General features: G+C 63.7%; 1 protein-coding gene across 3 annotated transcripts in view; it reads left to right on the forward strand.

The window, feature by feature from the left end:
- Positions 1-462: 462 nt before the first annotated feature.
- The window catches only part of SKI (SKI proto-oncogene), a 63,805-nt gene continuing 43,593 nt past the window's right edge, over positions 463-20,674 (forward strand). For all 3 annotated transcript variants that reach the window (XM_044236955.1, XM_044236957.1, XM_044236956.1), the window contains exon 1: positions 463-1,444. In XM_044236955.1, the coding sequence (XP_044092890.1) occupies positions 476-1,444 (969 nt within the window). In that variant the 5' untranslated portion in view covers positions 463-475. The remainder of the gene's footprint in view (positions 1,445-20,674) is intronic.

Consider the following 20,674-nt stretch of genomic DNA (forward strand, 5'->3'; position numbering starts at 1 on the left):
CCCGCGCCCGCGCCCCCGCTCCTCCCGGGCCCCTCGGCCTCGACCGCCGCGGCGATTCGCGCCTCGCGGCGCCGGCACCTGCCCGCGCGCCCCCCGCGAGCCCCGGGCCCGCGAGCGTTGGCGTTGGCGTTGGCGGCGCGCGCAGGGGCATGCCCCGCGCCTAGGGCCCGGGGGGCGCGCGGGGGGCGCGCGGGGGGCCCGGGCGGCGGCGGCGGGCGCGGCGCGGGGCGCGTGGATGTGGCGCCGGGCCCGGGTGCCGGCGGGCTCCAGCGGCGGGACCCGTTCGCCCCGCCCGCCTACCCCTTCGCGCCCCCGGGCGAGGCCGAGGCCGCGGCGGTGATCGGGGCGGGAGCCGGCGGCGGGGGGCGGCCGGGGCCGGGGCCGGGGGCGCCGCCGGGGCGCGCGGGGCGGCGGCGGGGGCCGCGGGGGCCCGGGTGCGCGGGAGCGGGAGCGGCCCGGGGAGCCGGAGCGCACCATGGAGGCGGCGGCGGGGGGCCGCGGCGGCTTCCAGCCGCACCCGGGGCTGCAGAAGACGCTGGAGCAGTTCCACCTGAGCTCTATGAGCTCGCTGGGCGGCCCGGCCGCCTTCTCGGCGCGCTGGGCGCAGGAGGCCTACAAGAAGGAGAGCGCCAAGGAGGCCAGCGCGGCTGCGGTGCCGGCGCCGGTGCCCGCGGCCGCCGAGCCGCCGCCCGTGCTGCACCTGCCAGCCATCCAGCCGCCGCCGCCGGTGCTCCCCGGGCCCTTCTTCATGCCGTCCGACCGTTCCACCGAGCGCTGCGAGACCGTGCTGGAGGGCGAGACCATCTCGTGCTTCGTGGTGGGCGGCGAGAAGCGCCTGTGCCTGCCGCAGATCCTCAACTCGGTGCTGCGCGACTTCTCGCTGCAGCAGATCAACTCGGTGTGCGACGAGCTGCACATCTATTGCTCGCGCTGCACGGCGGACCAGCTGGAGATCCTCAAAGTCATGGGCATCCTGCCCTTCTCGGCGCCCTCGTGCGGGCTCATCACCAAGACGGACGCCGAGCGCCTGTGCAACGCGCTGCTGTACGGTGGCGCCTACCCGCCGCCCTGCAAGAAGGAGCTGGCCGCCAGCCTGGCGCTGGGCCTGGAGCTCAGCGAGCGCAGCGTGCGCGTGTACCACGAATGCTTCGGCAAGTGCAAGGGGCTGCTGGTGCCCGAGCTCTACAGCAGCCCCAGCGCCGCCTGCATCCAGTGCCTCGACTGCCGCCTCATGTACCCCCCGCACAAGTTCGTGGTGCACTCGCACAAGGCGCTGGAGAACCGGACCTGCCACTGGGGCTTCGACTCGGCCAACTGGCGGGCCTACATCCTGCTGAGCCAGGACTACACGGGCAAGGAGGAGCAGGCGCGCCTTGGCCGCTGCCTGGACGACGTGAAGGAGAAGTTTGACTATGGCAACAAGTACAAGCGGCGGGTGCCCCGGGTGAGTGTCCCTGCCGGCTCTGGGCGTGGGAGGACGCTGGGGCGCTGGGTCCCAGGGCCTGGAAGCTGGGGGGCCCTCCTGGGCCGGGGACTCGGTCTGTGCAACTTGGAGATTTTCTCAGCATTTGGGTTTATTTTGAAGAAATTCAGGGTAGCATCGGCATCCCCGTCAACGGTCGTGCGGGAAGGTCCTCCGGCTCGACCCCGTGACGAGCCAGCTGGCTTGGCGTGGGGGGGTTCTCGGTGGTCTGGGGTTTGGCCTGCTGGGTGGAGAAGCCTTCCCGAGGCCGCAGCCGCTGCCCTGGTGGGCTGGGAAGGGCAGGCTGCCGCGCTCGAGCGCTCTTGCTCCAAGTTCTGGGAAGTTAGATCCGGGCTGGGCCCAGGCTGCAGCCCCAGGCCTAGGCCTTCCTCGGGGGCTGTGAGGGGGCGTGCAGACCGAGGCCTCCCAGCCCCCGCTCGCAGGCAGAGGGGTGCCTGCCGCTGGTCCTCAGCAGACAGAACTGGGCCCGATGGGGCCTGTTTGCGCCTTGAAGTCTTGGGAGACAGAAACGAGGCCAGGTGTCCAGGCCACGGTGGCGGGGGCCGAGACTCGGCGGGGGCAGCTGTGTTTCCGCGGGCCTGCCTCGGTGGGAGTCCCAGAGCCGTCCCCCGCCCTGCCATGTGGGGGCTGGGGCTGCTTGGCCCTGGGCTTGAGGCCTGGTCAGCGGGCACCTGGGGCCCTGAGTAGGAGTAGCTTCTGGCCTGCGGTTTGTTTTGGACACGCCCGTTTCCGTGTCCCCCTGTCTCTGAGACGCTGCGGGCCTGGGGAGGGCCACTGGCCCGGGCTCTGTTGTTTGCCGGGCGGAGGACCTGTGACCTGGCTGGGGAGCTGGCTGGGTAGCTCCCGGGCCACAGGACGCCGAGACCCCTCACTGGCGGTCCTCGCCGAGTCTTCCTGATGTCCTGCCCTCCCCAAGCGTTTGTAACTTTTCTTCTAAGCCCCCAGGCTTATTAAATCGCACACACAGAACGCTGCATCGGCTCAGCTATTCTGAGGAGGCCTAATTAATTCAGCTACTGCATCAAACTTTTTTTTTCTAAATCTGTGAATAGATGCTCCCGCCCGGTTTTCTCCGGGCGCCCCTCCAGCGGAGTGTCAGCGTCTCGGTGAGCAGAGAGGGGGCTGGGGATGGAGGGGCCTGTTGCCTGTGCTCGGAGGGGCCGCCGCGTGCGCGTGCCCAGGCCTCCCGCGACGCTCCTGCCCGCAGCTCTGGCGCCGCCCAGGTGGCCGCTGGCCGCAGACTGTGGGGCGGGGTTGGGCCGGGCGGGTGGGGGGGGTGTCTGAGCAGGGGGATGCTGGCAGGAAAGGCCCAGGCGTTTGATTTCGGATGACTTGGTGATGGGTGGCGGGACGGGCACCCTCCGTGAACCGCGGGCTTTTCCGTTTGGGGTGCCGGACCTTCCGCGGCCACTGCGGCCTGGGGGCCCTCACACTGCCGCCCGTGGCCGCGCCGTGGCAGGGACCCTTGTCTGGCAGGCTGTGTCCGTGTCGGTGTCTGAGTCGGGGGGCGCGAGGGCTGTGTGGTGTGGTCTCTCCGGCTCCCAGGGGCCGGCCCTTTGTCACAGCCGCGGCCCCGGGCGCTGTGGTTCTGGGCGCGGCCGTCCCCGGCTCAGGGAAGGCGCAGCTTGAGCGCCAGGCCCGGGCCCTGCGTGGGGAGCCGTGGGACCGTGCCCCGCGGCCCAGGGAGCGGAGGCCGGTGCCGGTGTGTGCGCCGGCCTTCCCGGGAGCTGCTCAGGGCGGCCTTTCTTCTTCCGTGCTTTCCCTGAAGCTGCCCTGAAGCTCCTTCGTGGAGGAAACAGGAATTTCCCCACGGAGAGGAAGAGCTGCTTAGCCTGAGTGGGTGGGGTCCCCAGGCCACAGTGCCAGCCCACTGTCCTGGAGCTGGTGAGCCGGACCAGGCTCCCGGCGCTGGGCTTCCTGGAGCGCTGGGGGGCTCTGCTGCTGGCTCTGCCACCCCGCGGACGCCCTGCTTGCCAGCCTCTCTGCTCGGCCTGTGCTCGGGGCTCTGCCTGCTGCCTTGGCTCTGTGACCACGCAGTTGGGAGTCATGGGGTGCGTCGTCCTCTTTAAATGTGCTGGCGCAGCCACGTGCTCGTCTGTGTGCGCGCCGAGGGCCCCGAGTCAGGCGGGTGGAGCTCAGGGTGGGAGGGACCCCCAGCTGCCCAGAGCCCACGTGCGCTGGGAGGAGCTGCTTGGGAAGACCCCCCCACCCCACCCCACTGCACCCCCCCCAAAGCCCTGTCCGTCTCTGATTGTGCCTTCTCCCCGCCTTTGACAGCTTCTTTGTGGAATCGGTTTTGGAATTTTTTCAGTTGTTGGGTAGGTTAGTTTAATATTTTTGACTCACCAAGGATGAGGACAGCAGGGAACAAAGAATGTGCTGGAATTCTCTTTGTAGGGGACACGGTTCCCCTGGGGCCTTGGGTTCTGTGGAGGCCACGGGAGCTGGAGTGTGTTCCAGGCTGTGGGGCTGAAGTGCCGCCCGGGGCTCCTGCCAGCTGGAGACTCGGACCGCGCTCCACCTCCGCCGGGGCCGGGAGGGGCCTCTGGGGTGCCGGGGAGCCACCTCTGAGCCGCTTCCCCACAAGTTGCTGTCCTCGGCGTCCCGCAGTGGGCCAGTCCAGCTGTGGAACCCCGTGGGGCTGCTCCGGTAGCCTCATCGTGCCTCTGCTGGCTGCATGACCTCGCGCCAGCGGCTTGACCTGTGTGTGTGTCCGTGTCCTCGCGTGTGAAATGGGGGGCCGTAGTCAGCGGCGTGACGGCGTGGCGTGTTCGCCCAGGGCGTGCAGGTGTCCGCTGTCAGGTTGGGGTGGGGATGCGTCATTTTGTTGCTGGGGGACATGTGGCGAGGAGGTGGGGACTCGGAGACTTCTCCGCTCCTCTGCCCCCTTGGCTCTGTCCCTGCCCCTCCGGCTTGTTGCTCACGGTATTTGGGCTAAATCAGGCCGGTTGCTGTCAGAGGCGCACATCGTTGCCGCCAGCTTGGCCGCTGCGTGGGGCCTGGCTCCTTGCGGGGCCACCAGAGGCTTCCCCATCGGGCCGACCGCAGAGCTGTGCTTGGGCTCCAGAAACGGGCTCCTTGGAACTGGTGTCCCGCTTCTCGGGTCGGAGAGCCGGGCCTGGGTGTGTTTCTCGAGCCCCTGCCTTCCGGACACCCGAGTTCTTGGAGGGGCTTGTCGCGTGGGTCGTTGTGCTCCAGGGCCCCGCGGTGGCGTGAGTGCCGGTGACTGGATTTGTCTGAATTCCTCACGTGCGAAGTCTTCTTCGTGTCACCTGAGACTTGACCCTGGTCACAGGGCGGTGTTTCCTGAAAGTAGAGGCCCGGCCAGCAGCGCTGGTGGCCTGGCGTCCCGTGGCCCCGTTGGAGAGTGACTGCAGCTTTTAAGTGCACCGGCCGGGAAGGGGGTTCCAGCCCGTGGACCCTCCCCTAGGGAGGCGTGGTTCGCTCCTTCACGCTGGAGTGCTCTTGGGAAGCAAAGCTGTCAAGAACGTTCCTTCAGGCTGGAGCAGACTCTGACCCGTGTGCATCATCTGGGACCCCCTCTTTCCTGGGGGGACCGTGCTTTACCCTGATGCCGTCTGTTGTGTGGGCAGAGATTCAGAGGGTCAGTTGCCCCTTTGTCCCCTTGTTTTGCTGTAGGCTTTTGTGGGGTTCCGTGGTGATTTTCTGCCTCCAGACACTTGGCTGAGGACGTGGGGAGCCATCTCAGGTGATGCTCTGATCGATCTCAGGGGTAACCCTGGATGGGCTTTGGCTCCTCCCCTTGCCCCTCCCCCTGCCATGCAGAAGGATGGGGTCTGCAAGTTGGTCTGGTCACCCGGATGGAGGCCCCAGAGTGAAGGTTGGGAGTCGTCTCCCATGGGGGCCACGGCAGCGTGGACGAGGCCTCTGCTTTCTCCCTGTGCCCCGCCGTGGGCTGTGTGAGAGTGGGGGAGGGCCGGCCAGCTGCCTCGGCCGTCTGTGTGTGCAGAGCCGTGTCTGGACGGTCCTCCAGGCGTGGGCTGCCTGTCCGTCTGTCTGCCTGCTCCTCTGTTGGCCACCCTACTGTTTCCAGGACCCGTTTCTGGAGCTGGACCGGGTCCCTAGTCTCTGGAGTTTTCCCAGGGCGGCAGCTGGCCTGGGGCAGCAGGGTCATTGGGTGACCTTTGTCTGTTCCTGCTACCTCACTGGGGTCCCCCAGGCAGCACGGAGCCTTGGGAGTAGGGTCACGGACTCCGGGCGTCTCGGTTTCTCAGCCTTCGGCAGCCGGTTTGTGCAATGTGTGTCTGAGATGTCGGGCCAGGGCAGACAGGCCGGGAGCAGGAGGAAGTCTGGGGGAGTGTGACCGAGCCCCGCCCCACAGCCCTGGCTGCGGGGACCTGGGGGGGGAGGCGGTGCTTCCGGGGCAGCCCCAGCTGTCTGGCGGGCGGTGACCGCGGGCGGTGGCCGAGGCTGGCGGCCGGACTCTTTGTGGCCCGGAGAGTGTTCCACAAGCAGCAATAATGTGTCTCTTTCTAAGGATTGCGAAAGTCGGGGAGGATTTCTCCACTGGAAGAATTATGCAAGTTTCAACTGAAATGTTTTTAAAAAGTTTCTTTGTTTTGAGTCAAAACATAGAGGCTGAATTATTTCCTTCAGGTCGGTGAGAGCCGCGGTGGGAGAAGGCCTCCATTCTTGGTCAGGCCCTCGCCCTCCTGGTTTGCTGTCCCTGGGGAAAAGGGGAAACAGGCCAAGTGGCCGGGGCTGGGGCATGGGGCTGCAGCCTGGGTGTGGCCTGGGGACCATGCCCATTGCTCCCCGTTTTCTGTTTATCGACCATCTCAGATGTGGGGGGCAGATCGGAGTTGCTAAGAAGGGACAGGAAGGCGTTTCCTGGGGGTGTGGGGCTGTGTGTGGCGGTGGCTCCTCCCCGCACGGCCTCGCTTGGTCCAAAGCAGGTTTCGGGTAGCGTCGGGTTATCCGAGGGATGAAGAGGCGTGGGAGGCCCTTGGGGGGCCCCGTACATGGTCCCCGGTTGCGTGTGCGAGCACAGCACAGTTCCCCACCCCGCCCCACGTCTCAGAGGCTGCTCGCTCCCCCAGGGGACCAGGTGTGGCGTGTCCAGGCAAGCTCAGGTCCTGCCCGGGAAACCTCTAGCCTGTCCCCAGGGCTGGCGGTGGGGTCAGCTGTAGCTCTTACGCTGTTCTTCATGGGCCGGGGGCACGGTTCTAGAGGCCGGCCCGGACACCCTCCTGCCTCTGCCGGCAGCATCGCTGGAGGCGCTCAGCGAGGTGGGGTGGTCTTCCCAGTCAGAGCTTGGGAGTGGTTTGGGGGGCGAGGGGAAGGTCCTCTACTTCCGGGACTCGCCGCTGCTCTTGTGTCCTTACTTAGGAAGGAGGACCCGGGCTTGGGCGTGAGGGCGGCGTGAGGGCGGCGCCGGAAGGAGGACCGGGGTGGCCGGTGGGGGGAGCGAGCCCCCGGCCGCGGGTGGGCCTGCCGGTGACCGTGGCCGCGGGTGGGCCTGCGGGTGACCGTGGCCGCGGGTGGGCTGCCGGTGACCGTGGCCGCGGGTGGGCCTGCGGGTGACCGTGGCCGCGGGTGGGCCTGCGGGTGACCGTGGCCGCGGGTGGGCCTGCCGGTGACCGTGGCCGCGGGTGGGCCTGCCGGTGACCGTGGTGCCGTTCTCTGCAGCGTGTGGCCTGCGTGCTGCTCTGGTGTTTGCTGGACAGTCTTGTCCCTGTGGGGATCCTCGTGTCTTGTGTGCTGGTGAAACAGATAGGCTTCCAGAGGGGTCTTGGCGGGAGCCTGGGAAACGGGAGGTCGTCGTGTATGCGGCGTTTGTGTTTTATCTGCGGTAACTGTTTGACTCAGAAGGAATCAAAGGGCGCATCGACTTGGTGGTTTTCAGCTCTAGGTGGTGATTCAGGAAGTCTCTGTGCGGCTCCGGGCCTCGCAGCCTGCTGTGGTCTGGCTGCCGGGCTTGGTTCTCCGGGCTGCCCTTGTTGCGGTGGGTCTGGGATCTGTGTGTTTGTGGTCGTGTTGTCAGCCTCATGGAGGGCGCAGGCTGGTCACCGCTGGGTCCCCAGAACGAATACTCCTGGAATGACTCACAGAGGCATGAAATCACTGCTTGTTGGGGGCTTTTGGGCAGCTCTGCTCTTAGCTGGAGAAGGCGAGGTGTAGGAACTCTCTCGGGCAGACTGATGTCCCTGAGGTGCCCCTCGTCCTGGTTGTGTGGCGTGGCTTGAAGAAGGTGGCTTGCTTAGACCCGTGGGGGGTGCTTGAAACCTTATTTGAACCCAGATGCTTGGCTTCTGCTGTGGGATGAAGGTATTGTCAGCTCTGGAAGTGCACTGGCCTGGCCGTGGTGCCTGCCCCGATGTGGCTTCCGCCGGGATAGGAGCAGGCTACTTTGAAAAGAAACGTGTCTTGTTGAGAACAGGCTTCCCGTGGGACCCCTGTGTTGCTTGGTGTGGAGGAACAGCACTGCGGGGGGGTGGCAGGAGGGCTGGCTGTAGGGCTGCTGTGTGGCTGCAGGGAAGCCCCAGCCAGGGGCTCATCCTGTCCCGAGGGTGAGCTGGGTTGTGGGGGGTCTAAGGGCCCAGGGTGCTGGTGGAGCTCCGGGGTGGCCCTTCTCCTCCTAGCTCTGCCCCTGAGGCCACATGCGAGGTGGCAGGTGGGCTGACAGTCACGTGACGGCGGCTCAGCTGCGCATCCCAGCCCCTGGGGCTGAGCCTGCGGGACAGGCGGATGGGAAGGAATGGGGCTGAGCGTCCTGGGAGCACATCAGGCATGGGGGTGTGGGTGGTGGCTGTGGCTTGGGGTCTTCTGACCGGTTTCAGGTAGCTCCTCTGTCCCACAGGAACCGCCTACATCATCATAGGAACCGGTTGGTTGTGACTTCATGCCTGGGGACCTGCCCGGAGCCTAGGCCTGGTGGCATGTTCTCCTTTGCACCCCGCTCTTCCCAGTGGGCTGTGCAGCAGGGTGGGGGAGGAGGGCAAGGTCTGTCCTGCTTCATGAGCAGGAAGGGACCCCAGTGCTGCCCCGGCCCCACATTCTGGGGGAAGCGCAGCCACGTCCATCACCAGCAGCCTGCAGGGACCTGGCCCCAGCGGGGCTGGCGGGCTGCCTGGGTCTGAGGCTGGGGGTGTCTGGATGACCTGTGAGTCCCTGTGATGGTGGGCCGGGTCTGCCTTCCCTTTGGAGCAGAGCCAGCTTCTCATGCCCTGGCCACGTCTGTCTGCTGTCAGCTGAGTGTTCTCTTTGTGATCCCAGCCCCACGGTGCCTGACTGACTGGGAGGTGAGGCTTCTCGGGGCCGGTAGTGGGGGTAGGCTGGCTGGCACCAGGCCGTGCCCCCTTTCCCACCTCGAGAAGCTCCGTTTTCACATCCGATCTTCTGTCTCTGCGTACTCAGACCTGGAGTTTGCTGTTGTCACTGCTTCTGCGTGTGGCGTCCGTGGGTCTCGTGGTACCCGTGGTGGTGCTCCCTCCTTGCATGGGGCGTGGTGGTTTGGGCACCGCTCGGGCTGTCCGCCCATCCCTATGGACACAAGCTTCTAATTGCCAGACCTTCTCTGTTCAGAGCCCCTCGGTGCTGCGTGGAAACCGTTGGGACCAGAAATGCCTGTCGTCTCTGCAGACCCGTGTGGTCCAGCCGTGGGGGGCGTGCACGCTGGTCTGCCGCCTACTTGGGCTCTGCGCTAAGGGTCACACAGCAACCCCCGTTTGGAACACCCACGGCCTCTCATCTGCCTGGGCCTCATGGTGCCCGGTCCGGATCCCAAAGCCGCCCTGGCCAGCCGAGTTCCGTGTGTCGTGCTGAGCTCGGCGTCTGCCCTCCCCTGAGCCCCAGCGCTGGTTGGGCCCCTTGGCACAGGGAGCTGTATGTTTCTCGAATGGCAGGGCTGGTGCTTGGTGAGCATGTGGAGGAGCCAGGGAGGAAGGGGGCAGTCAGGAGTGCTGCTGGCGAAGCTGGGAACCAACCCTCTCCCTGGAGGAAGGGACAGGTGCGTGCGTCCCACATGTGGTTCTGGAATCTGCTGGGTGTTCCCCTCCGGGTGGGGGGGGTGGTTGAGGCAGAAGCGCTGGGCAACAGGGAGGTGCTGTCCTCAGCCCTGGCCACAGTGAGCAAGTCTCCTCCTCTCCCCCTGGGTGGGGGGCCCTGGACCGCAGCAAGAGCAGGAGCTGCATCGGGAGCTGCCCGGGGCTGGCTGGTCCCGTTGGCATGGGTGACCCCGCGGCTCGGGTATAGTCTGGGCGGCCGCTCCCGGTGTGGCCGCGTGGCTGCCGTGGGTACTGCTGGCTCCGCCTTACCTGCTGCCTCCTGCTTCCTGGCGTTACAACTGTGTTGCCCAAACCATTAAAAAAATTGTGCTCCCAAGTTGAATGATATGCAAATGTAGTCAATTAAGCGAGGGGATTTTAATTAGCAGTTTAAGTTCATGTGTGAAGTGCCTTGCCTTAATTACTTGACAGTTTTGTTGTAAATTTGCTAAGTTTTTTTTGCAGAACTATCAAAACTGTGATTTTTTTTTTTTTTTAAACATTCTTGTGTGTAGTAAGTGTCGCCCAGCCTGCCTGACCTTAGTCGATTTTGTCTCAGTTTAGGGAGCTCTTGAAGCTGTAAGAACAAGGTCAGCCGCTGCGTTGCCTCGGTGCGGCTCGGTGAGTGACAGCGTGTCCCGCGTTTCCCCGTGTGTGGGGCCTGCTGCGGTCGCGAGCTCCTTACTCGGGTCCAGGAGCCCATGGCATCACCCAGGGCCGGGGCCTGGGCCTGGTCCTGGAATGGAGGTCAGGAAGGCTCCTGACCTTGGGGACCGCAGAGGACCGGCTCGGCCCTGATGACCTGTGCCGTGATGGGCCTGGGTCCTGGGTCCTGGCGTGGGCCACAGTGTACACCCCGGGTCCTGGCGTGGGCCACAGCGCACACCCCCGTTGGTCTCTGACGCCTGCCCAAGGCCCTGGGGAGTTCCGAACTTTGGAGCTTCTTCCTGGCCTCCTGCATCACCCTCGCCCCCGATCTTCCAAACTAGAGTGTGGCGTGCACCTTGTGGGCTCAGCCAGGGCTGGCCCATGTTCCTTGCCTGCGGCGGGGTGGGGAGTCCGCGCACGTGTCCCTTGGGTTTGTGTTGGGATCTCCTCCTGTTTATGGGAGAATTGCTTCACACCCCCGTCAGTGCTGTTGAGATGGTCTCGGGTTACTGAGGGGTCCTCTGTGGTGTTCCGTGAACCCCTAGATTTCCCTGCCTGGTTGGGCTTGATGTCTCTTGTGCACAGAGGCCTTCTATTTCGTTTCTTTCAACATTCACATGTGAACTGTGATTCCTTTGGTAGATCTCTCCGTCTCTGTGACAAACGCTGGGTCTCCGTTCTCTCTGTGATCCTTGGGGGCTGAGACCTAGCCAGGCTGACGCACAGCACGGCCTGCTGTCGCCGTGGCCCCCGAACCTCAGCCAGTGTGGCCCCGTCGGCGGGTGTGGGGGCCAAGGGCCGGGCGAGGCGGGTGCAGAAGCTCGGCGGCCATGCGGCGCCCCTGCCCTAGTTGCCGGAGCGCGGCCGGCCGTGCGGACCAGAAGCCGGGAGGAATGACCTGGACCCCTCCCTGCGTCTCCCAGCCTTGGCGGCAGGAGTTCCCGTCCCCGCCCACCCCCGACTCAGGGCCAGCGGGGAGCTTCTTGCCCCGTCATCAGGACGTGTCTGCGGATGTAGGAAAAGGTGCTGTGCGCTCGGTACTCTCCAGCTGGCGCGGAGATCGGGAGACGGGTTCGCGCGTCTCAGTTGCTGGTTTCTTCCGACTGCCCCCTGCCCGCGTGTGCGGCGGGCTGTCGTTCTCTCCTAAAGCCAATCCCAGCATCTTCCTTCACAGGCTGGCATTTCAGTATCTGACATACCCAGTGTCGCAGAAGGCCGTGAGCCCGGTGCCAGCGGGGTCTGAGGTCACGAGAACGCCCGCCCGCGTCCGGCTTCCGCTCTCTCTGTCCGAGTTGGCTCTTCCTTGGTTGCTCCACACAACCCAGGGCCACCTTGCCTGTGGGCGATGCGCCTTCTGTGTACGCACGCCTGCGTGTGTGCGCTTGGCCTCGCGCGTGTACAGCGGGCGGTTCAAAGTCCTCGTGCCATGGAGGGTTCTGGAAGTAACACCTGGGGCGCTGTGCGTGGCTCCAGGTGACGCTTTGGGGAGTGTCCTGCCTCTGATGCTTCCCAGAAGCCTCGTGCAGCCCCGGGGCGAGCAAGCAGGGCAGGTGCCTGCTGGCCATCAGCCGCTTTGTTCCCGCCCCCGGCCAGGGGGATCCCTGCACTGTGCCCGAGTTTCCCCGGGGACGTCCTCCCCTGTGTCCTCCCACGTCTGGACCTGTGTCCCCGTGTACCTGGAACGGCCCCATCCGTCCTGCTCACCTCTCTCACCTGGTGCTCTGGTCACTCCCGTGGGCCGCCTCGTTGCTCTGTGGCCTGCCCCGATTCTTGTGTTGGTGGCCTTCTGGCTTCCCACTTGGGTGGCCGTGGATAACAGCTGCCGCTGGTTGTTGGCCCGCGTGTGTGCGCGTGTCTGGAGCAGGGGCTCGGGGCGAGAGGACCGAGTCGGGTGCCTGAATCCCATGGAACGGTTTCCTGACGTGGCTCCGCCGGCGGGCCAGCCCCTGCAGGGAGGGCAGGTCCTCTGTCCCGTGGTGGCTCTCGGGACAGGGTGAGAGCGTGGTCCGCTCTCACTCTGAGTGCATCTCCTTGGGCACACGTGAGGTCAGGTGGGGGCGGGTTTCTCATAGGAGGCTCGGCGGATCGAAGAGGGCACGCACAGCGTCCACACGTCTGTCTGTTCTGCCTCGTAATCCCTGCTGGGGTGGCGCTGGTATGTGGTCTGACGGTTTCCCTGCTCAGGCGCTGGGAAGGTGGAGGGCCTTTTCCGGGGTTCTTTTTAAAGATTTTTATTTATTTGTTTGACAGAGACCGCGAGAGAAGGAGCACAAGCAGAGGGAGTGGGGGAGGGAGAAGCAGGCTCCCCACCAAGCAGGGAGCCCGATGCGGGGCTCGATCTCGACACCCTGGGATCATGACCTGAGCTGGAGGCAGACGATCAACACACTGAGCCCCCCAGGGGCCCCTCAAGAGTTCTTGAATTTACCTGTTCCCGAATTCTTTCTCGCACATTCCCACAGAGTTAAGTAGGTGCTCATTTTCCTAACCCTTCACGACCTTTGGTTCCTGTCATTCAGAATATCTTTCTCTGTTTGGAAGGTAAAAATCTCATTGTTTAACTTTTTTCTAGTGGCTTTGGCTGTTGTGTGATTTTCAGAATTTCTGTAATTTGCCTTGTGTATTTGTGTTATATATATCACAAAACTTGCTATCTTAGCCATTTTTTTCAAGTAAGCTCTGCACCCCACATGGGGCTTGAACTTACAGCCCGAGATCAAGAGTCGCACGCTCCACCGAGCAAACCACCCAGACGTCCCTCTTTACCGTTTCTGATGCACAGTTCAGGGACGTGAGGACGTCCACATTGTCGTATGTCATGTTGTATGTCATGTTTCCCATCCGTTTCTAGGATTTTTCCATCTTCCCAACCGAGAGTCTGTTCCCGCGAAACACTCGCGCCCCCTCCCCTGCCCCCAGCCGTCCACCCTTCTCCTTTCTGTCCCGGACTGGGACTGCCGTAGGGACCTCCAGTGAGTGGTGCCCTGTAGGGTTTGCGCTCCTGTTTCTGGTGTGTCTCTGCAAAGGGCGTCCCCGTTGGCCGCGGCTCCGGCACACGCGAGCCGTCGGTTTCTCGCTCCCACGGGGAGGAGCGCTGCGGCGGCTTCCGTGTTTTAGCTCTTAAGGAGAGCGCGGCCTTGAACGCAGGCTTGCAGACGCGCTTCTGAGACCCGCTTCCTGCCCCGGGGCGCAGACCCTGCGGAGAAACCACTGCTGCGTCCGGGAACCGCTGCCCTCGTCCCAGGAGCCGCCGGCCTGTTTCCCGCGGCGGCCGCGCCCTTCCGCTCTCGCCCACGGTGCCCGAGGGTCTCCGTTTCCGCGCGTCCTTGCTGAGGACACTCGTGAGGGTATCTTCGGTGTTTTCGAGAAGGGGCTGTCCTGCTGAGCGTCGGGTGGCCTCTGCCGGTCCTGCTGCTGGGCGTTGCCCAGACGCCGGGTGCTGGTGCGGGTCTTGTATGCTGTCGGCCACATGGATGTTGTTTTGGGGGAAATGTCTGTTCAGGTCCTTTGTCCTGTTCCGAGTCGGGCTGTGTGTTGGCCTGGAGGAGCCGTGTCCGTGTTCTCCGCGTTAGTCCCGTCACGCTGTGGCGAGTGGCGTGCGGTGTCCTGTCCGCTGCACGTAGTGGGCTCGGCCAGCCCTCTGTTCGTGCGGCTGAGGCAGGGCCATCTCTGGGCTGGGGACACATCTTTTCTTAAGTGGGTTCTCCACACCCAGCATGGAGCCTAGTGAGGGACCTGAGATCCAGCCCTGAGCTGAGACCGAGAGTCGGATGCTCACCCAGGTGCCCCTAGAGACCCCCCCCTTCTTTGCAGGAGAGCCTGGTGCCACAGGAGCTCTGTTGCACCTGGACAGGGGCTCATGCCCAGGGCAGAGGTGGCTGTGGCCTGTCGGGGTGAGGGGCTGTGTCATTGGGGGAGCAAGTCTCATGGCGGGAGCACGTGTCCTTTTCTTATGGAGCATCTACTGTGTGCCTGGCCTGTGCCCAGCCGGGAGAGGGAACCTGCTTAGGGCCGCAGGGTCAGGCTGGTGGGCTGGCGGCCCCACTGCCCACTGGGCTGAGAGCTACCTTTGCCTTTTGCAGAGGCCTGCACGAGAGCTATGGCCTGTGCGCGTGTTTGCCTGGACAGGGCCAAGCTTGGGATAGAAGGCTGGGCCGTGGCCTGGGGATGGGAGAGGGCAGCGAGGGGGCTGCAGGCTCTGAGGGGCGGCTGGGTGGGCTGGGCGCACACGTTTCCTCCCTTCCCCCTTCTCCTCCTGCTGCTTCCTTCTTCTTCCTCTTTCTCTTCTTTCATTTATTTTTACAGAGAGCACATGTGCACTCACGAGTAGGGAGAGGGGCAGGGGGAGAGGGAGAGAGAGAATCTGAAGCAGACTCCTTGCTGAGCAGAGAACCAGATGCAGGACTCGATCCCAGGAGCCTGGGATTGTGACCTGAGCCAAAGGCAAATGATCAACCGACTAAGCCAGCCAGGTGCCCCTGTCTTCTCTCTCTCTTTTTTTTTTAAGTTTTTATTTATTTATTTGACAGACAGAAATCACAAGTAGGCAGAGAGGCAGGCAGAGAGAGAGGGGGAAGCAGGCTCCCTGCCGAGCAGAGAGCCCGACGCGGGGCTCAATCCCAGGACCCTGAGATCATGACCTGAGCCGAAGGCAGACACTCAACCCACTGAGCCACCCAGGCGCCCCGCATATCTGGAGAAATTCTTGAAGACAGAAATGGATTCACTGGGACGCCTGGGTGGCTCATTCGGTTGAGTGTCTGCCTTTGGCTCAGGTCACCATTTCAGGGTCCTGGGATTGAGCCCAGTTTCTGCTCCCTGCTCAGCGGGGAGCCTGCTTCTCCCTCTCCCTCTGCAGTCCTCCTGCCTGAGCACGTGCGCGCGCGCGCTCTCTCTCTCAAATAAATAGTTGAAATCTTTAAAAAAAAAAAAAAAAAAGGAACGGATTCACTGAAAGTGATGCTTCTTAACAAAGATCTGCCTTTCTTTTAGTCTCCTCACCGCGTGTGGGTGGCATAAGGGACTCCGTGTGAGGAGACAACAGCTTGGGGACAGCTAAGAGCCCGATGGCCTAGCCCTGACTTCGCCCAGCGAGCAGGAGGAAGGGACCGTGGGGCTGCCCTTAGGCGGCAGGATGAAGGGAGGGGGGTACCTGAGTGCACAGGGCGGGCGTGGGGAGTGTGCTGGCTCTGTGGCTAAACGCTGTGGCCAAGCTCTGTGGCCAGGTCCCCTGCAGCTTTAGAAAAGTCGGCGGCTTGGGAAGCGCGTGCCCGGGACCGTCAGCTACTTTGCTTGCTCTCCGCCTGTGAACGTCCTTTCCCGTGAGGCTGGCGGTCGTCTGCGCGGCTCACGGCCCTCTTGTGCGGACTCTGAGGGCCCGGCCTGTTCTGGGCCATGGTTTGCATTAGTTTGCTTCTGTTGGTTCCAGGGGGCTGGGGGTGACGGGTGGCCTGGGGGACACTGGTCCTTCACGTGGGCCACATGCCACTGTGTTCTGGCCCCTCGTGGGGAGGCGAGTGTGTGTACGTGACCAAGGCTGTGAGGCTGAAGGGGTGGCCGCGGCCCTTCTCCCAAGCCCCAGAAGGCCTGGCCCACGGCCTCTTAGGGTGTTGGCCTGGAGGTCCTGGGGTGGCTCCAGGGGCCTGGGGGTTGTCCAGGCTAGACACGTGGGGCCCCCACTGTCTGTGTCCCCATCCCTGGGGCTGCGCTCACCGAGCCAGTGACTCAGCTGCCAGCAGCCATTCCTGTTACTTGGTTCCCAGATGGCCCGTGTTGGCCTCCCGCGACAGGAGCAGGCATGGAGCTGAGGGACCTGATGGTCCTGGTCCAGGTGACAGCTCTGTCCCTGTGTTAAGGAGGGTAGGGCACTCTGGGAGGGGGAGGATCCTTGATGTTTGGTTTGCAAATACCAGCTCCCCCCCGCCCCCCGAGGGCTGGTCAGAAGGAAAGCCGGGCTCTGACCTACGTGGGGAGGGGGGTGGCCCTTCGTATTTGGGGTAAAGAAAAATGGGAGTTGGGAGATCTCTCTGAGGCTGCTCTCCGGGAGGCGGGCTGCTGTCCCTGAGTCTGATGTTAACCTCCCTGCCCTCCTTACCTCACTTTCTCTGCAAGCAGGAGTCATTGAAGCTTTTTTGGTATTTTTGGACAAGTAGGAGTTTCTAGAAGTTCGGAGAGAGACAGAGAGCCTGGGCCCAGGTCTTGTCCTCACTCTGGTCACACCACCTCTCTGGGCCTCAGCGTACCCTCTTGTAGTGGGTGACGAGGGCGCTGTGCTACGAAGTTCTGCACCTTCCGCTTCTTCCCGAGCCAGGGCAGCTGGCAGGAGGCCGCCGGTCGGGGGGGCGACAGCAGGTGCTGTGAGCAGACAGCACGGGGCGTGCCAGGTGCGGAGGCTCCCTGTGCCCGTGTCCTGGGGCCCGTGCGGTCCGTTGTCGGTGACCCCCTGCAGGCTGTGCTCCCCCCTGGACTTCCACAGTGTGGTGTCCCCTGTGAGACAGGTGACGGAGTGTCTGACCCGGGTCTCTGTGTGATCGAGTCCACACGGTCCCTGCGTCACCCGCTGGGCTGCCGGGAGCCATCCCTGTCTTCGAAGCTGTCCAGGCTGAGGACATCCCAGGCTCCTGGGCTCGGCGCGATTGAGGGCGGCGCACACATGTGCCCTAAGCGGCGCCTGGTGGTGGGCTCGTACCGGGTTTGCTCTTCGGACGACTTCTGGCTGGAGGGAGGGCCAGAGGTCTGTTTCAGAGCGAGGCTGGTAGGAGGTGTCTTCCTTCCTTCCTTTCTTCCAAAGATTTTATTTGTCGGAGAGCCAGAGCGTGAGCAGGGGTAGGGGCAGAGGGAGAAGCAGACTCCCCGCTGAGCAGGGAGCCTGACTTGGGGCTCGATCCCAGGACCCAAGACCATAACCTGAGCCGAAGCCAGATGCTTCACCGACTGAGCCACGCCAGACGCCCCAGGATGTGTTTTCCAGTGGGGTGGCCTTTTTTAATTCTTCAAACAGGGCTTTTGGTAATTCAGTCAGCAGTGGTGACTTCATCCACAGCCATGATCTGAACCAGGTAAAATTGACCCCAGAGTGATTTTTGTTTTCTTAAATGGGCTCCACGCCCCACACAGGACTTGAACTCATGTCCCAAGATCGAGAATCACATGCTCTACTGACTTGCGCCAGCCGGTGCCCCCGACCCCAGAGTAGTTGGTTTTTTTTTTTTTTAAAGATTTTATTTATTTATTTGACAGAGAGAGATCATAAGCAGGCAGAGAGGCAGGCAGAGAGAGAGGAGGAAGCAGGCTCCCCGCTGAGGAGAGAGCCCGATGAGGAGAGAGCCCGATGCGGGACTCGATCCAGGACCCTGAGATCATGACCTGAGCCAAAGGCAGAGGCTTTTACCCACTGAGCCACCCAGGGCCCCCCCCCTCCCAGCAGTTTTTATCTGGAAAAGCGAGGTTTCTCAGAAACTGTTAACAAGGCAATGAGTGAGAACCAGCTGTGGGAGCCACGGTGGCCTGTCCTGCTCCTGTCGGTGAGGAGCTGTGAGAAGGGGCTCCTGGAGCGGACGTCTCTGGCTGTCGGGAACCCTGGCTGCGGGCTAGGGTCTCAGGGTCTTGGCTCCGTGCTCCACTGGCCTGGCTGGACCGAGAGCGCTTCCGTCCGTCCTCCTGCTGCTGTTGGTCCAGGTCCACACGCACGTCGGATTCCTGGATCGTTGTACTGGAGCGTTGAGCTGGAATTTGATACTGGTTTTTATGACCAGGGTTTGGTACAGTGCCTGAAATTGGGGATTTTGAGAGCTCGGTGTCACATGGTCGCCGCTGAGTGGACTCCAGGGCCGAGCTCATAGTCCCGCACAGCCCATGGCCTAGCTGTGGCTCCTGCCGCGTGCGCTGTCCCCAGGGTGCCTCATACCCCTTTCTGGCCCTCATGTGTTTGCCTGCGTCCTCCAGGTGCGGGCAGCCGAAGGAGGTGCCGAGAGGAGTCTGGAAGCTGCTTCTCCTTGGCTTGGGATTTTGTTCGGGACAGTCTTCAGGCCTCCAGTGCAGTCACGAGAGCTGCACCCACCGAGGTTCGCGGGCGTGGACACCGAGTGGTGTTGGCGCACCCTCTGATCGGGGAGCGCGCGTCTTGGGCGTACGTGTCCTGCAGATGAGGGCGTCCTCGTGTTGGCAGAGCAGGGTGACCCCCGGATGACCCCCACGGAGCAGCCCGTAGCCCCGATCTGCCCAGGACCCACCGGGACACACCCCTGCCCCCAAGCTGCCTATCTTCGGGGCCCCTCCCCTGCCTTTGGTCCTTGGTGACATGGGTCCGTTGGGAGGCATGGGGCCAGCCTGTGGGTTAGGCGTCTACACCTGGGGTCAGGCGTGCCCCCTGGTCAGATGCAGCTCCCGCATCTCCGATGCGAGCCTGGCGGTGCCACAGCGTCCCCCCAGCAGCGGCTGGACGCCCGTGCGGCCTGCTTTGACTCAAGCCGGGAAAGTTGATGGCGCTCCTGGGTCCTGCGCGGTTAATCAGTAACCCGCGGAGGACTTTAGACCTCCTCTGCATCTGCGCTGCTGCACTTTCTCCCAGTGGGTTCAACGCCCTTGCCCTACCCCCGCTGACCCGGTTACCGTGATCCCGTGAACCCTGTGTCCGCTTCTCCCGGAGCGCCTGCCCTCCCTCCTTCCTGCTGCCGGGCCGTCACTGCCCACTGTGTTTTCTAATTCAGTCTGCGACAGCGTTGTGGTCCGTTCTGGCCATCGTTCTGATGGCTAAATAGTCCCTCTTTTGGCCACCCCCGGGCCTCCGTCCCTCCTGAGGTCTTTTTCCTGAGACCCCCCTGACTCGGTCACCCTCGGGAAGGACGGGCAGCTTGCGCGTTCTTCGGGGCGAGGCCCTGAGGGAACCGCATCCGCAGGGTGGGCCAGAGGCACAGAGCCCTGTCCCCACCGCGGGCATGTCCTTCTCCCAGCCGGGGCACCCGGGTCACCCCAGGGCAGACGGAGATGCGGAGGGTGTCTCTCAGGTGGACGCTGGCCGTTTTCCTGCCTCTCTTTGCCGTAGGTCATTTATAGAAACTGAGCCACTTGCTTCCGCTCCACGGTTTTCTCTGGCTCCCGGCTCTGGGGACCGCCTGCGATGTTGTGTCTGTTGACATTTCCCCCGTCCCCGCGTCTGTGCCTCTGTCAGCTGTGCCCGGAAAGGCCGTGGCATGTGGTCACTCACTCTCTTCCTCGCTCAGAGTGCTCTCCTGTGGTCGCTCCCTGTGCTGGGACGTGTCCCCGGAGGCCCGGCCCCTGGTGCGCCCCATGTGGCGCGTGGGGTCAGGAGGGAACGGAAGCCTGGGCGGGGCCGTGGCCTCCTTCAGATGCTCATCCCGTTGTTTTGGATTGGAACGAGAGCATTGAAACTGTCCTTATCTCCATCTTTTCTTTTAATTTTTGTCTTATTTGGGAGAGCACAAGCCACGGAGGCGGTGAAGGGGGAGGGAGAATCGGTAGCAGACTCCCTGCTGAGCGCGGAGCCTGACGTGGGACTCGGCCACACGCACTCAGGGCCCAAGGCTCCAGCCTCGGCCAGGGGTCTCGCTTTTGCGGCTGAGGCCGTGTTGCCGCCGAGCGTGCGTGTGCCGGTCACCTGACTCCGGCTGCAGGAGGCAGAGGGGGGACAGGCCTTCTTGGGAGGCTGCGGAGGCAGCACACTGCCTGCGGGGGCCCGGGTGGGGGGCGTGGGGGGTGGCGGGCCCCCAGTGTGTTCCCGTACCCGGTGCTGTCAGCTGCCGCCCCTGCTCCCTCGCCGTCCCGCGCTCGTGTCCGACTGTGTCGCGTGTTGCACGGAGACCTTCATTCAGGTGGGGGGCTGCGGCCTTGGGGAGCCTGTGCCTTGGTGGGAAGGAGCCCCACGGCTTCCAGGGGGCAGTAAGGGTGAGTGGAGGGCGGGGACTGGTCAGCAGAGGCCTTGGCCAGGGTTAGAGCCCGTGGCCCGTGTACACTGTGGACCAGAGCAAACGTCCTGGCCAGAGTGCTTCTCGTTGGGGAAGGTTCTCCGTTTTTTTAGATTCTTCATACTCGCGAGTCGCGTTTGTCCTGTTGGTCCACATTGAGGCTTTATTCTGACTGAGGAGTCATCCCAGGCCCCCCACGCCCTGCACCAAGGGCTGTTGTCCTGTTGGTGTGGCCGTCCCCTCGCTGAGGGAGGTCACCCTGCTGCCCCGAGAGGGTGCTGAGGTGCTGAGAGCAAAGCCAGACCCTTCCTTGGGCTGCCGTGAGACCCTGGCCGTGGCAGAGGTGGCAGGGGTCACCTTGCATGCCCTCTGGGGCTGCGGTCCCGTCGCATTTGGGGTCCTGAGCTGTGCCGTGTGTTCTTTGTTTCGCACACCCAGGCTGTGTTTGTCAGTAGCCTCTAGGCGGGCCCAGGGTGACCACTGAGTCTCTGGGTCCTTCGGGTACGTGCTGGTTCATCTCCAGAGAACTCTGGAGTCTGGAAGGCCTGGGGTACAGATCAGCCTGTAGCCTCGGTGGGTGGGAGTGCTCGGAGCCGGTGGCAGGCTGGTCCTCG

Source organism: Neovison vison, chromosome 2 (assembly GCF_020171115.1).
Source record: "Neovison vison isolate M4711 chromosome 2, ASM_NN_V1, whole genome shotgun sequence".
Classification (NCBI taxonomy): Eukaryota; Metazoa; Chordata; class Mammalia; order Carnivora; family Mustelidae; genus Neogale; species Neogale vison.